This window comes from Cavia porcellus, unplaced genomic scaffold, assembly GCF_034190915.1.
Source record: "Cavia porcellus strain 051 isolate PalLab524CR breed Dunkin Hartley unplaced genomic scaffold, mCavPor4.1 scaffold_16, whole genome shotgun sequence".
Classification (NCBI taxonomy): domain Eukaryota; kingdom Metazoa; phylum Chordata; class Mammalia; order Rodentia; family Caviidae; genus Cavia; species Cavia porcellus.
In genome coordinates this window covers 28696517-28718433 of record NW_026947499.1, presented here as the reverse complement: position 1 = coordinate 28718433, position 21917 = coordinate 28696517, and the positions used below count along the sequence as shown (strand labels likewise).

At 40.4% G+C, this 21917-nt stretch overlaps 1 protein-coding gene across 2 annotated transcripts in view; it reads right to left on the bottom strand.

Moving 5' to 3' along the window:
• Grk3 (G protein-coupled receptor kinase 3) overlaps positions 1-21674 on the bottom strand; it is a 146467-nt gene extending 124793 nt beyond the window's left edge. Inside the window, exon 1 of one of the 2 annotated variants that reach the window (XM_063226036.1) lies at positions 21468-21674. In XM_063226036.1, coding sequence (XP_063082106.1) covers positions 21468-21580 — 113 coding nt within the window. In that variant the 5' untranslated portion in view covers positions 21581-21674. The remainder of the gene's footprint in view (positions 1-21467) is intronic. The other variant, XM_063226037.1, reaches the window with a different exon arrangement.
• Between the last annotated feature and the right edge of the window lie 243 nt (positions 21675-21917).

Genomic DNA, 21917 nt, shown 5'->3' with positions numbered 1-21917 from the left:
AGACAAGAAGACACGTAGGAGGGGGTCGCGGCCTTCTCTTCTTTTCCAAGAGCAATTTTCTAAAATTTAAATCTAACCATGCAATTATCTTATTTAGAAGATTCCAGGGGCCTCTTGTTTTGCCCAACATCCCAATCCCCTAGAGCACCTAGAGGGAGCTTTTCCCAGGGCCTGGCAGCCCCATCTTGCCTCTATGTTTCTCACATGGTGGCCACACTTGATTCTTTCATTCCATGAAAGAAATAGGCTGGTTCACAACGCGGTCATTCTGTAAACATCATTCCCTCCAGTGCCTTTTTTTTCCCCTGGAACACAAAAACCTCCCACTCACCCTCCCAGATTCAGTCCTTGGAGCACCAACACAATGGAGCCTCCCTCGCTCCTCAGGGGTGAGTCCCTTGGCGTCCATCCACTGCGGGGTGTCTCTCATCATCCTACCACCCTCACATCATAATCACTGAAGTCTTGTCTCCACAACACTTGAGAACTCCTGAGGGACATTACCACCATCCTAGCACTCAATCCCCACTGGCACCACTACCCACACCAAAGGACTCAGTGTGTCACCACAAAATGCCCACAAGGAAGGGAATAACTGGGTACCATTTTCTAAATAAATTCCATGAAATGATATAGCCCCATCAAAGTCTTACCAGTTAATATCTGCTAACGGTCTGTGTGAGTCTAGAAGTATTCTGGCACAAGAACACAGAAAGATGAGCCAGCATGGTAGTGCACAGCTGTAAACCCCACACTGTGGAAGGATGAGGCAAGAGAATTTCCAAGTTTGAGCCCAGTCTGGAACAAGTTAGCAAGGCACTAACTAAAAATACAAAAAATTAAAAGAGCTGGGACTATAGCTAAGTTTCAAGGCCTTGGGTTCAATCCTAGTACCAGAAAAAAAGAATGAATAAGCTGAGTAATACTATTCAGTAACAGTAAATTTGTTGCGAAGAGTGACTTCTACATTAAGGGTACACTGAGGGAGATAATGAAAAGGAGGCTCTAAAAATGTGAGCCTGTGCTCCTATCAAACAGAATATGCCCATTTACTCTTCATTTCATCAGATTCTACACCTTTGTTTTTAGTACTATGGACTGCACACAAAGCTGCATCCCCAGACCTTTTCTATTTTGAGAAAGGTTTTGCTAAGTCATTAAATTGTCCAAGCTGGGTTTGGACTTACAATCCTCCTGCATTAGCTGCTTAGCCTCCTAGAATGCTGAGCTTTACAGGCGTGGGCCACTGAGCCCAAATAAATGAGGAAACAACCAAGCACAATCTTTTCATTCTTAAATCTTTTTTTTTTTTACAGCTTGGCAATGAAACCCAGGGCCTCATGTATGCTAGGCAAATGCTCTACCACTGAGCTATACCCCCAGTCCTCAAATTACTCCTACCACGACAATTGCAAGGAATGTCAGATATAGACTTTATCAAAAAAAACTAAAGGATCCAACAACCATTTGAGTGTCTGCAGCTATCCAATGGTTTGGATGTATCCGTGTGTGTGATATCTCACATGTACACAACCACAGGTAGGAAATCTGTTCAGTTGCAGGGTTGGTCGTTGATAACTGAGAATAAGTTCAACTTTGGTTAATGGGTGCTAACCCATTATACTCTTCCATCTATCAATAATGACATCCTTTCCACCTGAAGAAGTAGCAGGCAATGTGGCCATGCAGGCTAATCCCACAGATCTCAGCCTCCCTTGAAGGAAGGTCCGGTGATCTAGTTCTCACCAACTGCAGCTAAAGAGAACTGATGTATGCTACTTAACCATTACTTCCCTAAAAGGAAACTGTCTGCTGTCTCTCCACCTTTTCCTTACCCCTCCCAACCTAGAAACAGCCTGGGCTGAGGAGCCTGCTTGGACCAGACCTGGAAGGCAGAACCCAGCACGGTGGAGTCCTGGGGTGCAGAGTGGACTCCTTTCCCTACTCAGACAATTTGAAACAAGTAGTTTTCAACCTTAGGGAAACTTTAGGGTCATCCAGGAAGAGCTTTAAAAATAGTGATACCTAGCCCCTTCCCCAGAGATCCTGGGGCGACTGGTGTGTCCCTAGACTTTGTTCCACTGCAGTCTGGGATCTCTTTGTTATAGTAATTTAGTCCACACCCTAACTAATAGAAATGGCCTCTCAATAAAATCTCAAAGAACACAAAGTTTCCTTTATCTAAGTTTCTCAAATCATCCTGGTCTGAAAAGGAAATTCAAAACCAGAAAGGTCAGATTTCAAACCTGACCTATTACAGCTATGCAGAGCTTTCAACCTCAGTTTTCAAAACAAGAGTGTCTCAGAAAAGATTTCCCCAAGACTTTAGACTAGTGATGGAGAACCTTTCAGAGATCAGTGCCCAAGCTATGGGGCAAAACCCACTTGTATTCATTGCAAACTGACACCACTGCAATTAAGCCTAAATTTTGGAGGTTTTAGTTTAGGAGCAACAACTCATACATTAACATCTTTTGTCTTAATAAGTGATATGCATGCCATAGGATTGCCACCCTGCTTTTAGGCTTTTACCTCCACCTTCTCACCCTTAACTCCAGCTGATTCTTGTTGCACGTTTCATTAATCCAAAGTAAATCATGCTTTTTCCTCTGCTAGCATTGATCTCATATAAGCTACTCACTCCAGCATTGTTTAGGAAAACTATTTTTGTAGTTAAAAAAAAAAGTTACAATGCCAAATCTATAAAAATGTTTTAACCTACACAATATTTTCGTGCATTCAAATTAATTCAGGAATTCCTGGCACTATGCCAGCCTCAAGAATCAAACCCTTGCCATACTACTTCTGAAGAGTCAAATACTTTAGATACGGGCTATGCCTTAGATTGATTATTAATATTTTCATTGGAAGGAAAAGAAAGACATTCATTTAGTTCTCTATTCATCCATTCAGATGACACACGCTTCATCCATATTAGTTCCTGGCCCTGAGCCTGACTCTCCATGCCCTGAAGGAGACCAGGTGAAAGGTGGTGGCCATGGAGTAAGGAAACAGCACCAATGCAGTGTGGATGTAGGCTCCACAAGTTCCAACCCACTCTAGCTGAACTGCAGCTGCTGAGGGTGTACACCTGGAAGGTCTGAAGTGAGACTGCAAGGGGGACTCAGGCAAAGGGCATCCCCAGCCATATTAGCAGAGGTGGCGATCGTATGGCGTGCGTGTTGTTTCTCTAAGACAAAAGATGTTAATGTATGAGTTATTTTTTTAAACTAACACCTCAATATTAGGGTTTAATTGCAGTGTTGGCATTTTGCAATAAATAAGTGCATTTCAGGTTGCAGTCTGGGGACTCGTCTCTAAAATGTCCTCCATCATTGTACCACGGTCCTGGATCATGTGGACAAAGAATGACAGCAACTTAAATACAGAGAAAACTGCCAGCCCACAATGGTATCTTCCACTTTTGGACTCAACTTATTTTTGCAAATATGTGAGGATTCCTAAAATGCCACTCATGACATTCACATCTAGTTTTTATGCCTTTTTAAAGCAATCACTTCCTTCCCAAGGACTGACAGATGAAATGAGACCAGCATGAACATGGACTTACCTGACAGAATCTGCCATAATCCTTGACACCTGAGCACACACGGAACCTCCTGCCCACCTCTCATCTCTAGGCTGACGTGAGCCAGGCTGAAATTTTAATAAAGGAGCAGTTTCTACAGTAAAAGACTTATAAACTAAAATATGCTCCACAGAAAATCAGCCAATGTAATTTTATTTTCTATTACAGGTTGGGCATCCTTAATCAAAAAATCCAAAATGCTTTAAAATCTGAAACTATGTGGGTGCTCACAAAGCGACCACAAATGGAAAATTTGTCACTTGACTTCACGAGTTAGCACTCAAAATGCAGATGCATTTAAAATAGTTCATAAAATTCATTCAGGCTGTATGCATATGAAGTAAATAAAACAAATGAATTTCTTAGTTAGACTTGGGTCTCACCTGTAAAGTACCTTATTATGTACCTCAAATATTCCAAAATTTTTAAAATATCTAAAATCCAATACACTTGATCCCAAGCATATTAGGGATATTCAACTTGTGCTTGTCTTTTAATTTGACAGTAAATTTGTCACAAGAGAACTGTTGAATTGTGTCTTCAAATCCATTAATCGCCTCCTTTTGGTTTCTAGGTTTGGGGTTTGCTTAAGGAAGGCCTGAGAGCAACAAAATATATTCCCTCATACTCTAGTATTTTTAATATTCTTGTGATGATCTCATTAAACACTCCGGAATTTTTATGTACAGTGTGGAGGAATTATACGGCTACTTTGTGATAGCCAGTTATTATACCCTTCCTTTTCCCCTATACTCAAAGCAAGTGTTTATTCATAAATAAAATTCACACAATTTTTATTTTTTATATGTATATTTACTGTTTTACTCATAATTACTAGCTCAACTTATGAATGGTAGGGCAGATTCCCATTACTTTACTTATTCAAAATTCTATTTATTATTTTTCTCCTTTTCTCTTCTAGCTCAACAATAATTAGTTTATTAGATTCTTCAGAGTTCTCATTTAGATTTTGATTTAGAATTTACAGGCTGATTTGAGGGGAACTGACATCTATGTTAAAAAAAAAAATATATATATATATATAGTCTTTTTGAGACAGGGTCTCACTACATAGTTCAGGCTGGCCTTGGGCTCACTTTGTAGCCCAGGCCGGTCTCAAATTCACAACGATCCTCCTGCCTCAGCCTCCAGAGTAGTGGGATTACAGGAGTGTGCCACCACACCCAGCTCATCTAAGTTAATACTGCATCTTCCCATCAAGTAATAGATTATAACTCCCCATTTATACTGGGGAGTTACTGGTCCTGGTAATAATTACTTATTGAGGAGGTAATTTATAGTAACATTAGGAAAACATTTTTAATTTTAAAGGGGTAATCTTAGTAAGATGTTTAATAAGATTGATATTGCAAAGCTTTATGAAGTGTGCACAGTACATCTGGAGAATAGTAAGGCTATTACTGTTTTTCCTAGTATGTTTAAACACCAGAGCTATGATTTAACAAATATGACCTGAATAAAATTCAGTGAAGTCTTGTACTCAGGACGTAAATGGGCAGTTTCCTTCTAACTATGTTTGGTTTTTGTTTGTTTTCTCTTACAGTGCCATGGATGGAACCCAGGGCCTCACACCAAGCCACCTCCTGTTTTCTCCTCTTGGTCACCTTCTTGCTGTCCTTGTTTCCTCATTTACAGCCCAGCGGCTGTAAATGGGTCTACACTAGTTGCATTCGGACTCTGATTTTCAGATGGGTTTGTTAAAACTCCCCACATTTTTCTGATCAGTAGTACAGTCTCTTTTTGAGTCATTGAATGCAGTTTCCAAGAAGCACATTCACCTTCCCTTCACCGAAGTCATTTCCAAAGTGGTACATTTTAGTTGTGTATGATGCTGTCATAGGAATTGATATCCTAAGTCACCAGTGCTTTTCCACGTGCTACCAGGACAACTGAGGTTCCTGTGTCCCTGAGGAAAGAAAGCTGTTGTCTTCACAAGCAGACACCTACTCTGCTATTTTCAAGCGAGGGATTGGAGATGTAATCAAGGGTAGAGCATTTGCCTAGTAGCATAGGACGCTAGGTTCCATACCCAGCCTAGGAGAATAAAAAAAGAATTTTCAAACACACAAAACAGTGCAGATACCAAACTTCTTTAACCCATCACTAAACATGGGTCATTAGCAGTTTTTAAGATTTTAGACTGCTCTATTTATTCACCCCTCTTCTCCATCTTTTAAAGCATTTTGAAATAAATCTCAGATCAAATATTATTTTACTCTTACAACTTCAGTTCATATTTCTAAAAATTGTAGACACTTTCCTTACATAATCACTGCCTACTCATGGTTCAAATTCCCATGATTCTCTCAGAGTTGGCTTTTGTGTAGCTGGTAGGCTTGAATCAGGAGCTGATCAAGGTCCACACATTCATCTGATTGTTATTAACTTCTGTATCTCTTAAACCTGTTTTGATCACTATCCCTACCACCTACCTTTCCTCATCATTTCATGGATTTAAGGATAAGAACCAGAGGCCATCCCCACTCTGTACCTGGCTGCGTGCCTCTAGTGAGGTCATTTAGTTTATTCTAACTCCTCATTTCCTATAAACTGAGAGTGCTAAAAGCCTGGGTCATGTTCAAGTCCACCTTTTGTGGGCAGGCATACTTATGAGGCAGTCTGAGTATTTTATGTGGCTTTGCATAAAGAAGCACTTAAGTTATTTCATAATAGTGGTATGAAAGCTACTTAGAAAATTCCATTGACCATCTGATCTCCCAGTTTGAAATTCCCCATTGCATTTCATTTAGTGATTTCACACATTGATGATCTCTGTCCCAATCGATATTGTTTTCAAATTGTGATTTTTGAAAATACCATTCATCTGCTGCAATTCTTCAGTAAAGAACTGCTCTCATCAACTAGAGCTTCTTAGTTTCCCTAATGTAGCTTGAATGGAGACGTAGGATAAACAATCCTTTACCTTTTCATTGCTACTTTTCAGAGAGTCAGTGCTCAGTGTTACTGCCAGAGGGGATGAATAATGGGTTTTGTTCCATTTTGTTTGGGGATCACTTTTTTTTTTTTGAGATCATTTCCGTTTACTATGGCTGCTGTAACAGATTACCATAATGTGGGTGGCTTAAAACAACAGAAAGCTATTACCTTAGAGACTGTAGGTCAAAGGTCTGCAAGAGGTCACACTTGGCTCACATCAGCGTCAGGGCTTCTCTGTGGAGGCTAATCTTAGGACATCCCAGACATCCCATCTCCCTTCTTTCTCCAGAGGCTGCCCATCTTCTTTGGTCCATGGCCCCATACTGGATCACTCTGACACACTTAGAGGAACCTCTCTTTACCCTAAACCTTTTAGAGACCAAGCACCAAACTGCAACCCAAAACCCACTTACTATCACAAAGTTCCTACATTGCAATTAAACCTGAGTTCTGAGATTTTAGTTTAGAAAAAAACAACTCTACACTAACATCTTTTATCCTTAAAAGAAAAACACAGTAACATGCATGCCATACATTTGCCATCACTGTCCTAAACTGCACTTTAGCTGCCTTAATTCCATCAGCAACTGTGATACTCCTTTGAATGACATATTCACAGGTGCTAGGGGTTAGCACTGGGCATTTTCAGATGCCAGTATCTTCTTTGGGTCTGCATATTTTCAGAGAATTTTAATCAACTACAGATAGTACACTATTTCAATGTTTACAGTACACTATTTCAATGTTTACATGGTCCCACCTTTGACTGGTGGGACCTGAGTCTGTCAGACATGACAATCCTACTCTCTGGCGGCTCTGGTGTTTTCTGATACAGCAGGTAGCCTCCTGCAGTGCAGGCCCTGCACAAGGTTGCTGCTGCACAGGATAGTGGGAGAGGAGTGCAACTATTTCTTGGGCTTTTCATATTTTTTTTTTTGACACCAGAAATTGAACTCAGGACCTTGCACTTGTCAGGCAGATGCTTGTGCCACTGAGCTAATATCCCCAATCCTCTTGGGCTCTTCAAGGGCTAGAACTGTAAATATTTGAAAAGGAACAAAATTCAAATTTCTAATGGCTTTTCAATTCAAACTTTAACCTTACAGGGTTTTTACTTAACTCATGTATCTTTTCATTTACAATTAAAATTTTAGTTATTAACAATAACAATTTTTTTGCTTTATCCAACTGTTTCCATATAGTCTATATGAAACAATTTCAAACTATCAATAACATCACTGCTAACAATAAGATTTCTGACTGAGGCCTCAAATTTCTTTGCAGTTCTACTTATCCTTAAAGTACAGACAATAATTCGACACTGTCATGCAAGATTGAAAATGCTCATGTTTTATTTATTTCTTAGTACTTCTAGAGAAAGTTTCACACCTAGGATCAAATATACATATAAAAAATTTTGACTGTGATAGCACTTGGGAGACAAACACAGGGCTGGGTAAATCATAGTCCTGACACATCTATCATACAGTAACCCAGACAAGAGAAACAGACACGCATATTACCAACAAGGAAAAGCTCAAAAAGTATCACTCGGTAAAGGAGGCCAGTCACAACTGAATTCACTAATGTGTTCCTGATAAATACTGCAGCACAGTCTCAACAACCTTTCTGTATAAAGTTTAAACACAAAACATGGCCCATTAATGTTTTAGCACCATTAAGAAGCATCAAATTTAACACTAAAAAATCCCTTATGTATCTAGAGTTACTGACAAGTATGTTCAAGTCAAGGATACCCACTACCTACTGACAGAGAGAGAGAAAAAATTCTGATTTTGTTTTTAAAAACAAGAATAGGGCTGGGGATATAACTCCGTGGTATAGTACATTCCTAGCATGTATGAAGCCCTAAGTTCCATCTGCAGCACTGCAAAAAAATAAATAAAATAAACTATGGCTGTACCTGAAATCACAAAAATGTTTAAGTTTTAAAATATTTAATAATCTTTGACATCTAGCTTTTCCCAACTTATAACATTGTCATTAGTATTACTATCCTGTTATTTAACATGAAATCTATCTTTTAGGGAATTATGACATCTTATCTTCTAGTGAGTTATTTATTATGACTAATACAAAGTGCACAATGAAATTATGCTACCAGAGTACCTGATCAGATTTCTATACCAAATAACTTTTTTTTTTTTTTTTTTTTGTGGTGTGGGGGATTGAACTCATGACCTTGTGCTTGCCAGGCAGGCTTCTATGCCACTGAGCTAAATCCCCCGCCCCTAACAAATAAATTTTATTGCATGAAGATGACACATTTTCCAACTGACACTAATGTCTGAAACTGATTATGTTTTTCTACCCAAATTCAAACTTTTTCTCTTACAATAAGAGTAGATAGCAGGGTATAGTTGTGAATACCTATAATCCCAGCACTCTGGGAGGCTGAGGCAAAACAATCTCAAATTCAAGCTCAGCCTGGGTAATTTAGTAATTTAAAAAAATCCTGACTCCAAAGAAAAACATTTTTTTTTATTTTTCATAATTTTAGGGCTCCATAAGGATCAAAACTCTCTAGCAGAATTCAAGATTCTCTGGGAGCTGAGACCAAGAACTTCTGCCCCATATTTATTTTTTTTTTCCTTTTCTTTTTTCTTTTAAAGGGAATAAAACAAAACAATAAAACAAAACCAAACAAAACAATGAGAACAATACTGGATTTCAAAAACAAGAGATAAGGAAATTCCCATAGTTGCTATATTGAATATTTTTATTTTCTAAATAGATGCTCAGACTACTGGCTTTAGGCCTGCAAAGTCAATCAATCAATACAAACATTATTCTTTTTTTTTTTAACTTCAGTAGCTATCATCTCAGGCTGTGTTCCTCAGAATTAGCTGAAGGCCACTTATGGGGGTGTGGGAGGGAGAGGGCTTGGTTCTTCTTGTCTTCCAGCCTACATGCTGGCTGGCTCACAGGAGGGGTTTGGCTTTTTGGTTCTTCTCCCAGCCAGGAAAAAAATTTTAAAGGGCTGGAAATATAGCTCAGCAAAAAGACCTGGGTTCAACCTCTAGTACCAAAGTGTGTATATATGGGCGGGGTGGGGGTTATCATCACACAGCTTTATTTTATTTTATTTATTTTGGTTTATGAGACAGCATCACTATTAGTTAAGGCTGGCCTGGAACTTGCAGAAATCCTCCTGCCTCATCCTCCTGAGTGCTGGGACTACAGGTAGCTGGGCTCTGAAGCCTTTTGAAATACACAGAATTTGGAAAAAGAAGGCCTGGTCTTGGCCTTGGCTGTGCCTCTTGTTATCAATGTGACCTTGTGCAGGGAATTTGTCCCTGAACCTGAGTTTCCTCCTCCAGAAATAGTGATATTATTATGGATCCATTTCCAAGAATCTCTAAATAAGGGAAAATGCGTGTCCTCTGTGAATAAAAACATTGTATCAATAACACCACAAATGGCAGAGAAATGCCAAGGGTCCTTGGGGTAGATCGCTTTGGAGGTAATGTCACTGACAGTATTATCTTAGCTAGTAGAGGAGAACAGAGCCATGCAAATATGGGAAGCCATGCTGTCACAGAAGCCACCCACTATCAGGGTTCAAGTGCTCTCTACATCTGCATAAAGCCACCCTAGGAGGCAATGACTCAGTTCACTCTACTATGGCACTGAAGACATAGACACTACAACCACCTGACGATCAACCATGGTCCATGATTGCTATGCCACCTTCTGATGGTCAATTCTGATGGCCACTCCACTTCCCACGAGGGCAGCCTTGAGTCACACGAACTTCAAGAGTCTAAGCACAGGCAGAATCCATGTTTAATGTAAAATAGTAAACCTGACATTCTAAGTAGAATCTGGCTTCTCAGCAAATCTACAGGGTGAGTTAATGTACACTGGGGAGTAGAGACCACTAACTTCCTGAAACTCTCAAAAGGAATTGTATTTAAAATTAGAACCACTGTCCTGTAAAGAGAGGACCTAAGAGGTGAGTTTTGCAATAACAGACATACAAGGCTCAATCCAGTAGCAAAATCTCATTTCTAAATCTAAAAGTCTAACAGCCACTCCCAAATCCAGTAAGGACACTAAGAAGAAAGCCAGTTTTTCCCCAGAACATCTCTGGAATATTTTTTGAAATTGTCAAAACTAAAAGGAATATGTATATAAAACTATAAAGCAAATACTAGTGAATACAGGCCTGTTACAGTACCAGCTGCTCAGGATTGCTTAAGCAGAACTCTTGAAGACAGGTGTAGGCAAAGACTTTATGAACAAATCTCCAGCTACACCGGAAATATACAAAGAATCAACAACTGGGATCTCATCTTTTTAAAAAGTTTTTGTATAGCAAAAGAAACTACCAACAGAGTGAAGAGACAAAACACAATGTGGGAAAAGATTCTTGCTAGCTGCTCCTCAAAGGACTAATATTTAGAATATATAAAGAACTTAAAAAAATCAGATTCCCCAAATTTAAAAACACTTATACTTCTCAAAGAAGTATAAATGGCAAATAAGTATATGAAAAAATGTTCAATGTTACTGATCATTTAGAGATGCAAATTAAAACAACGTTGAGATTCCATCTCACCCCAGAAAGAATGACTATTATATCAAGAAGTCAACCAATAACAAATGCTGGAAAGGCTATGGGAAAAAAAAAACCCTTCTCCACTGTTGGTGGGAGTGTAGACTGGTGCAACACTGTGAAAATCAGTGTGAAGTTTCCTCCAAAAACTGTAACTAAAGGTTCCATTCAACCCAGCTATTCCCCTTCTTGGCATCTTCCCAGAAGAATTAAATGCATTATGCCACACCAATATACGCACAACCATGTATATAATGTTAGAGTTTGTAATAGCTAAATCTTGGTCACAGCCCAAATGCATATGAATGGATGATGTAATTCTTTATACAATGGATTACTACTCTGCCATAAAGAAGGACAAATTTGAGACATTGCTAGCTAAATGGACATACCTTGAGACAATGTATTTATGTGAAATAAATAGGACACACATGTTTAACTAGTGAATTATTTTTCTGGTATGAGAAACTAAAAGGGTAAATAAGGACCAAAATGTATAGATATTGGGAAATAAAAAGTTAATGTTTAAATAGAAATGGGAATAAGAAAAGGAGAGAGGAAAGAAAAGAAAAGAGAAGGATAAAATGGAAACAAAGCTTTTGTAAATAAAGAGGGAAAGAGAGGTTGGAAGAGAGGGGACTGGGAAAAAAAGAAAAATCAAGAAGCATTACATTCAGGTGCAAATTCGCTATGATGTCTGGGAACATTATGTCTATCTAAAATGTACCATAAGACTAATTTTAAAAATAAAAGTGAATTAGTTAAAACAAAAAAGTGGAATACTTATGGTCCAGGAATTCAAAACCAATCTATCTCTAATTAATTAATTCTAATTTCAAATCTATGAAATAAACTGTCACCAATTATCATTGGGCTTGACAAGTTAACATGTCCATCTACAGACCTAATAGAGTTCTGCAACTCAGCCTCACATCACAATGACCATGATTCTGACTAATGCACAGCCTGAGTCTGGAATCTATTTCCTAGTTCTGGTAGAAACACTTTACACGTCTGCCTTTTTCTGCCTGTTCTATCATCATGCCTGCTACTCCAGTGAGTCACAAGATAAAAGTAGACTATAATGTGTATCTTAGAATTCTAAAACGATGGAGTTTCCACTGAAATAAATTTTTCCTATTAAGAAACCTGATTTTTTTTCTTTCTCAAAACATTTGACACAGCATTGTTATGGTTGTGTCTAGATGTCCCCCAAAGCCTCAAGGATGTGTAGGCATTTTCACAGGTAGCTGAATCCAGAGTGTGTGATGTTGAGATTAAAGGTGTGTGATTGCTAAATCAGTTCTTTGACTGGTTTGGCACTGCCCTAATCCTGGTAGTCTAGATAAAACATAAAAGAAGCAGAAACATGCTGTTAAACTCCCTTGTTGCTTTTACTGTCTTCCATGTGCTACCCTGCCTTGGAGCCAGCCAATTATAGACTGAAACCTCTACAAATTGTGAACTAAATAAACCTTTCCTTCTTCAACTTTAGGTGTCAGGTATTTTGTCTTAGCAACAAGAGAAAAGTAACCAAGACAAACATTAAGCAGGTCATTTTATTTAAAGGACAGCAATGTAGAGATACTAGCTAGTTTTCCACATGGAGTTTAAAGTCAGTCACCCAAAGGATTAACCCTAAAAAAAAATCTTTGTTAACAGCCAGGCATGCAAGATGGTGCATACCTGTAATCTCAGCACTCTTACAGCCTGAGGCAAGAGGACTACAAGTTCAAACCCCACCTGGACAATTTAGGGACTTGGCAATACCTTACCACAAAATAAAAAATTTTAAAAAGCTGGGGTTCAGTATGAAGGTCCTGGGTTCAAGCTTCAGTACAACAAAACAAAACAAAACAAACAAAACAAAACACCCTGTTTACAAAGACTGTCAAGAGTTTTCAATTGGGAGAAAGCAGCAAAGTCAGTATTAAATATCTTTGCAGAAATAACTTTTCCTTGCTACACCAATTCTCATTTAGATTCTAATTGGGTTGTTTTACATAAATAAACGTCTTTTCTCTGCCACCAGAAGGAAACAAAAACAACCACAATAACAGAACGAAGCCGGTCCAAAATGGAATACAGTAGAGAATATAAATACTTTGCAATCTCTTCTATACTTAAAATATGATGACAAGATTTTTTGCCTATCCTTTTTCCCGGTTAGGGCATCATTATAATGTAAGAAAGAATAAATTTATTGGAAAAAAATGTAAGACCACATTAAAGATGTAAAGACCCTTGACCTTCTTTACCCATTAGGATTAGTTCCACTATCATCAAACACGTTTTTTGCTGGCCTTGGAATCCAGAGTCTTGTGCACGCTAAGGCAAGTGCTCTGTTACTGAGCCGTATCACATTCCTTTATTTTTCCCCTCCCCTCCCTCACATTTTTAAAAGAAGATATAGCCAAAATATCATCACAGCCTTAGAGATTCACAAAGCAAAATGAAAGCCTCCTGTATTTAACAGCTGTGTGAAGACCAATCCATGTAACTTACATTCATTTTTAACATAAACCTTTATCAAAAGCAAACAGATGCAGAAAATTTAGTAGAAACAATCTGAAAACCTAATCCAACTTACTTTACCTATATAAGATAATAAAGATCAATGGTCTGACTTAATCACACAAAGCACAAATATTAAGAGTATATTATTCAAGAATACATTACTGCTGAAATTAAAGACAACTGCTGTCTTCCCTGGCTAGTAGGATTTCATGTTTTGGAATATATGAACCATACCCCCTGACATCTTCAGAAGGTGACTTCACTGCATTATAGCTCACCTTCCTCCTAAAATTTTTGGCTCATATACTCAGCACTCAACAGCCAGAGTTGTCATGGTGCCTATGTAACCCCTCATGCTTAACTCTGGCCAAGGCAAACATTGATTCCTAATCAAATTGCCATCATGAATTTTAAATCAAAGGGCAAAAACAATTCTCCCTAAAATAGAGCTTTAGAGGGACTCAACTGTACACTTGAAATAAGGTTTATTACTAGTTTTGTCATTAATAAATTAATTATAATAAATAATAGATCTTTTTGAATGTTATCATGAATTTTAATGTTCTCATTTAGCTGGGCAATGTTCTGACTGATGAGCTAAGTAGATTATACAGTAGTATGCAGACTTCATAATAGAGCACAAGGAGTGACTAGAGGATAGCCTTCCATAAAAGCCACTAGGGGCTAGGGAAGCTGGCTTTCAAATGTATGGTATTTGTCACATTTGTGAAGGGCAGACCTTATTTTATAGATCAGTACCTAGAATGTATTAGGGTATGGCTTTCTAAGACTATAGTTCCCAAAGATGCTCATCAAAGGTGCCCTGGCGTGATACCTGAAGAAAGTCACTCATCAATGTGTGTCTATCCTGGATGCCCGCCAAGATCCTTGCAAACATGAGATATTACAACCTTATGCTATTAATATGCAATCTGCTAATGTCTAAGGAAAACTAGGATGAATCACCTCCTGCTCAATACACTGGAGCCAGCTGTGCTTGCATTATGATTTTCTGTTCATGTTACTGAAGCAAAGACCTCTAGGGAATGAGTCAGCCCTCCTAATTGTCTGGTTACACATACTTAAGAGTAGCATGTCTGGGAATTCTCAAGCACTGAGAGCTCCAATGCCCCGTGTTCATTGGGTGGATGGATGGATGGATGGATAGATGGAAGTAAGAAAGAAGGAATAAAAGGAGCTAGGTAAAGCATTATGTAGGGAAGGTTCTAGACACACAATGCAATAGCAAGCAGCTTGAGGAAGAAAATCAAGGAGAAATATGGGTTTGAGGTCAACTTTGCTCTTTTCCGCCCTAGTCAGCCAGCAGTTCTGCTTTCCAAAGGTCCCAGCCTAATCTGCTTTTGAGAAGCACACAGGGTCAGGGTATCCTCACAATCCTGCCTTCTTTCAATCACCATTTTGTGCGGTTTTAAGGTGCATTTACAACATATATTGCACTCAATCTTAATGACCACCTCTAATGGTGTAAAGAAGAATCAGGCTTTCTAATATTTCCTCCAATCTTTTTCTTACCTGTCTGTGAAATTCGATATGTGTAGTCTTTAATGTCTTCATCTCTTTACAAATGTATGGATAAAAATGCTCAAGAGAGATTTTTACCAGGACATCTTATGATATGAAATGAATATACTGAATTTAAATGATTTACCAAAGTCTCATGACAAGGTGCTCATGGAATTAGATCTGTATGTGCTGGCTTCTGATCCAAAACCTTGTCTTTTACTATGATATGGCAGGCAGTAGGGATGGCACAGGAAAAAGAGGGCCCAGCCATGATAACCCAGTATTCTGTCTGGCCACTTCCATAAAATCACCTCTTCCTGTCCCTGAGACCCCTGAAGAAGGAAAAGTTAGCAAACAAGAATACAGATTCAAGGCCAGGTCCAAGAACCTTTACCAGTTACCAAGTGTCTAAGAGACAGAATATTGTCATGCTATCCTCCACTGAACTTCTTCTAAAACTAAATGATTCATCCTGGTTTTCCTCAGATATTGGCAGATTGCATGTTAATAGCATAAGGTTGTAGTATCTCATGTTTGCTTATGATCCAGCCAAGGCACAGATAACCCAAAGGAAGACTTCCAAAATTAGAAGAGACATTTACAGGATATGAGAAACCAACTTATTACTTCTGCATATTTTGGAGTCACAGAACAACCAAAAAAGGCCCAGGGGGTCCCAACTTCTCACCAATGATAAAAATAGAAAGGAGAAAATAAAGAAGTGAGAAATAGAGAAGAGAAGGTAGGCCTGGGATACCCAGGCCCATACGCGTGCAAATTACATACGATATAAATGATTTAGTAACGCAGTAAAATCTGCCAGATTTGCCATTTCCATTTTCTCATTGCCAATGTCCAGAGAATAAGGACAAAGATAATCACGCTCATAAAATACATTTTCAAGTGGTCTTCAGATATATTACCTTATTAACAAAAGAAGACTAAATAAGAAAGTGATTTTTATTGCAAATAAAGCCAAACATATTGTTTTTCCTTTTTATTATTTTCTCAAAAATGGAAAGGGGGCAGATTAGGGTCCTCTTTCTTTCTGAATAAGAACCCAGCCAAAAAGAAAGGCTGTTTGGAAGACATGGCATTCTATCATACAATTTCTCATTAACACCAGCAAGATTGCATTCTTGTGTTAAACAGAACAAGCATTTAACCCTCACGCTCCTCATGGGAAATAAGGAGCTGACTGCTTTTTCACTTAATCATAATTACTGTTTTCACAGGTCCTGGAGGAATTGTTGTTCTTTATCAGTCTCTGAGGACAGGCTTGACTTTTCAAAGGCTGCAATAACCGCTGACTTGAGATTCTCTGAAATATGATCTCCCCCTAAATAATAAAGTCTTACGTTTTATCCACCCCGTGCAGAATAAGAGACCAGGGTACACACTGCTTGTCTTGGTTAAGTGGCTCTGCAAGGTGGAAGGCACTCAGACTGGGGATACCCAGGCTTCCAGCTCATCACTGCTGCCATCTGCTATTACCTGGGCTTCCTTCTCTACCTACCCTGAGCATCCAACCGCTCCTTCTAAAAAATGACAAATGCTGCTCACCCAGTAGGTAAAGAGGACCTGCCAGGCAGAGAGGATAAGCTCTCAGGAAAGGGCAATTGCCCTGTCACCATACTATAGACGACGTTAGGCCTTTCCTCCCCTTACTAGCCCCTAGGAGGCCTGCTTCTCATCTTTTGCCCACTAACCTACACGCCATCCATCCAGACTAAAAAAGACCTGCACTGTCTTCCCTCTGAGAGTTCCCACTGTTGCTCACATGGGTGTCTGCCAAAGCCAACTTCAATGTACTAGGGAAACACTTGAAGAGGCCATGTCTAAGAACAGATTGTGTAAAAGCCAGAACTGCCTGTACCTCAAAGACATCTACAGAGCCCTCAATTCACAGCGCTTCACAATGCTCCACTGGGGCTAAGTTAGGTCCAACACTGATGGTACTAGAACATCTGTTTCTAAGAACTGGCAGCTCCAGGCAGCCCTTCCAGCTTCAAGGCACTGGCACAAATTAACTTCAACCAAGAACAAAATAATAACTGAAAGGTCAGAACAAATCGCCTTTTGAAAGTGTACCTTAGTGAAAAAGAACACCTCTGCTGTTTGAGACACAGAAATAATCCTATCAATAATAAAGAGAATTTGCTGCCAGGTTTGGTGTGTGCCTGTAATTCTAGCACTTGGAAGGATGAGGCAGAAAGACTGTTATAAGTTTGAGGCTACCTGTGCTACATATGAGACTCTCTCTCAAAAGATCGATAGATAAGATCTTTTCTTCTAAAGGATATTCTTTTCTTTTTTTTCAGTTCTTGGGGATAAACTGAAGGCCTCACACACACTAGGTAAGTGTTGTACCACTGAGCCACGTCCCCAGCTCTATGCATTCTTTTAAACCTACTCTTCAGTTCTCAGTTAGGCTGTTGACTCAGGACAGTGCCTTCAAGGAACACCCTAAAACCTAAGAGGGGATGATGACTTCAAATTATCCATCACTTGCTCACCAATTAGTTAGCAAATTACAGAATTAACTCCATTTCCGGATAGAAATTATAATGTTACTGCACATGACAGGCTTATAAAAAGGAAAATGCATACTACCATATCACTATTTGACCATGTCTGGATAGTTCTTCAAAGGAAATCATTAGCACTTTGCAAACTATGTATTCCACGAGTAAAGAGTCATAAAAGTCATCCAAAGGCTACTTGTCCATACTGGTAGTTAAACAGAATCTTCAAGTAGCTGTACTTGAAAGCTATCTTTCTGCGTTCAACCGCATCTTTCTGCGTTCGTTTGTGTTTAGCTGTGATGGGGTTCATCATAATGTGTCCCCTCCCTAGCTCACAGCAGTGGCTCTGCATCTATGTACTGAATTAGGATAATAAACAGTAACAATATAAAGCTATTAGGCATGTTCTTCTCAGATCTTCCTATTAGCGTAGGAGTACGTGACATAACAAGCTTTGTAATAGGTAAAGCACAATTTTCAATGTCCCCCCCCCCAAAAAAAACAGAGATGAACCTCCAGTGAATCGATCAAGTGCTGAATCACTCAACTTCTTTCAACCATGCGTGATTTCCAGTCAATTCAACTTCATTCTTTTTGAAAAAGGCTAATAGGGTAATGAAACCTAAGGGAAAGCACTCTTAATCAGACTCAGGTTTAAGTCATTGACCCTTTATGTATGCCTTGCTTATAAATTAGATTCCACTTAAATCAAAGTAGTGCTTCTTTTCTAACACGGGGGGGGGGGACACAACTGGTACATAAATCTCAAGGCTTCTGTTTTAACTGATCCTACACAGTAACTGAGTTCACAGATCAGTTTACCACTCCCAATAGGTACCATTATCAGCCCCATTAGTTCAACACATGTTTCAGTCAACTAGAGTAGGTATATAATTTGAACAGTCAGCTTTTAGAGGATTTATGCTCATTGGTTCATTAATTGAATAATGTGTCAACATAACAAAATGTTTGCTTCTTGCCAGCTCAGAGAAGCAAAATCTCCCTTGGGCTGAATGTTCCACTTTCTGAGACTCCTGTAACAGGCACAGGAGGCAGCGCCCCAGCAGACTGGTGTTCCATTTAAACTTGCCTGATAGTATCTAGTTCGGCTGCTTTGCTGTTTAAAACTGCAGAAAAGGCAAAACAACCAAAACAAAGAATATTATAGTGACTACAAATGATTAGCTGGAAATAAAAAATGAATGGTGACAGCCCAGTGGCAAGTTAAATGTATGCTTCTCATTGAAATACAAGGAATCAAAATCTAAACAACTTTTTCAAGAACACCAAAGACTGGTGATCCACATAGCTCATTCCAAAATGAAGCTGAGATAGAAACTCATCAGAAAAGATCTAACCGCATCCTTTACCAACAGAGTGAAGTCACACTAGCTTTTTGAGTCATTAATGCTGAGGCTTTTTAACATGAAATAAACTTGCTTATGGGATCTAGAAATCTTCCAACCACACCATTTCCAAAATAACCAGGTAGCCTATTTGCAGGATGCTTTATCTGATAATTTCAATGTAACCCAATCCTAACACAACACAAGGACTGACTGTTGCTATGTAAATGGTTATATTACAAAACTAAAGCCAAAGCCCTTGAGACAAATACAAAATGAATTAGAATCCCAGAACAAGAGTCCAATGGCAAATTCAAGAGTCCATTTAAAAAACAGCAACAAGATAACAATTACCAAAAGGCTGTTTTCTACAATTACTCCCCAGCTGACATTTCTCCATTCTAAAATATCAAGAGAAATAAAGCTCATCATCACCAATTCTCCCTAAAAAAGAAAGCATTACCAAAGAATATCACCAAACACAAGGGCATTTATACAGGAAAGTGAATGCCCTAAGCACATACGTATGTTGTTCTTAAGACAACGTAAAAAGCAGAAGTCACATAAAGTTCAAAATACAGAAAAAAAGTCCCAAGTTCCTAGTTTTAGTAATATACAACCCCCAACTCCCCCCAAATTGCACCTGAGTTGAGATTTCTTGATCTTATATATAGAAAGCACACATAGAAACCCCCTGCTTGAGGGTGGAGTAGGGTCATAGGAAAGCAGGAGAAAAAAGAAATTAAGCATTTTATTTCACATGTATAGAAATGTAGTTTTGTTGTTTTTAAAATGAAATTCAGGTTTGATCTGGGGAAGCTTGTTTTTGTTCTCTGAGTTTCCCATTTGTCAGAAATTTTTAAAAGCTCTTACTTTTCAGTTAGTATCAGATATGTTAAACTCCAAGAGTGTTTAATTCACAACACTCCACAAAAGTCAGCACGTTTCCCTGATTCTCACCACTTGTACCGCTTAGTAAAGAGCAACACACCCTGCCAGTCAACAGGAGGCAGGGGCTAAGGAGAGACAAGAAGCCAAGAAACACCTCCCTAGCATGTCTTCATCACAAAATTTGTTTTTTTTTTTTTGTTCACAAAATTTGACGTGGCACAAAATAAAAGTACTCAAAGGAGCTGACTTTTTTCCTATATAATGAAGCTTATGCATGCACTTGTAGAAAATAATCTATGATCACTTGGTACTAATGATTCTTTTTCCTTATATCTAGGTAGCATTAGGGCAATCTTGTGATTGAGAATTTCAAATACAAAACACCTTTTTTCGAAATTCCAACATTTTACAGAACTGCAAGGTTTCAAATTCACTATAAAGATGATGCCTCTTTATACCAAGGGTTCCACCAAGAGCTATATAGCATCAGGGTGCCACACTAGCTGTGTAACTAATGATAGTGTTAACTAGTAAAAGAGCTAGAAAACTAAACTCAACAATGATTCTCTCTGGCACACTCACTGAAACTACTAACCTCATGAACATGTGGTATTGCTAATACCATAAACTGGTAAAACCCTAAAATTAACCAAAACCTTAGTAAAATCTGTATTAAATCATTTGAGAGCAAATGACAACTTGTTCGCCAATTCCATGGGGTCCCTCCTGGTGGTTTAACACTAAATTTCTGTCATCACCCCATTTAACATGTTCAAATGAATCTTATTTCAACGTTCCAAAGAAAGTGTCACAGAAGATGCACAAGTTGAAGAAAGCTGCTCAAGTGACACACTTTGTACCCAAACCAAAAACTGAGTGGGTCAAAACCCACTCTTCCCTGCCAGGGTATGAGAGGACAGGAGACTGGGAAGATGCCTAGACAAGCACCTGGGACAAAAGACCAGCCAAGCCTGCACTCTCCATCTCCGAAGTCAGAGTGAGCAAGAAGAGGCTGGAGTTGGAAAAGGGGGGCAGCAGAGAGGGCACTAGGCACCCAGAAAGGAATGAGAAGGGTGGCACTCTAGGGAAGGACAAGCACTGAGTATAGGACCCTAAGTATGGGGGTAGAGGGAGGTCAAGAGATGGGGCAGCAAGTGTAACCCAGCTGGGCTGGAAAGCAGCTCTGGGTTGGGGCAAGAGCGAGCTACAGCAACGGAACAGGGAGGACCGTAGAGATGAAACTAAATGGATAAGCAGGGAAGGGGCAGGGGAGGGCGGCACGGACGCGACTGGTCCAGCCAGGTCACAACCGCATCCCAGCCTCTCGGCCGGAGCGCTCGCCGCGCGCCGAGCACTTTGCCGCGCGCTCCCAACAGCCCTGGCAGCCCGACTGCAGGGACCGGCACGGCGAGGCCCTGGCCCGAGTCACCGGCCGAGGGCGGCGGGGCGCGCGACCCTCGACCTGCGGGGCGGGACGCAGGGGGTCGCCGGCGGCCGCGGGGGAGAGCAGCGGCGGCGCGGGCCGCGGGCGTCGGTACCTGGGCTCGGGCAGCACGATCTTCTTGCTGGCGCGGGCGGCCGGCGTCGCCTTGCTTTTCTCCATGGCCATCAGGTAGCTGACATCGGCCAGCACGGCCTCCAGGTCCGCCATGTTGGCGAGCGGCGGCGGCGGCGGCGGCTCCCGGGGACCGGCACGGGACGCGCTCTCGCCGCCGCCGCCCGCCGCGCCGCGCCACCACGTGGGGGGCCGCCCCGGGGCAGCCCCCTCCCCCCGCGCGCCCGCCGGGGACCCCGCGCGCCCCGCCCCGCCCCTGCGCGCCGCCCGCCCGCCCGCCCGCCCGGCGCACGCGCCGCCCCCGCCCCTTCCGCGAGGGTCGGCAGGGAGCGCCCGGGCGGCGCCTCGCCTGCAGACCCGGACCCCGCGGGCTCCCCGTCAGCCGCCGGCCGCCCGCCCGCCCGCCCGCCTCTCGGGGTGCCGCGAGGGACTT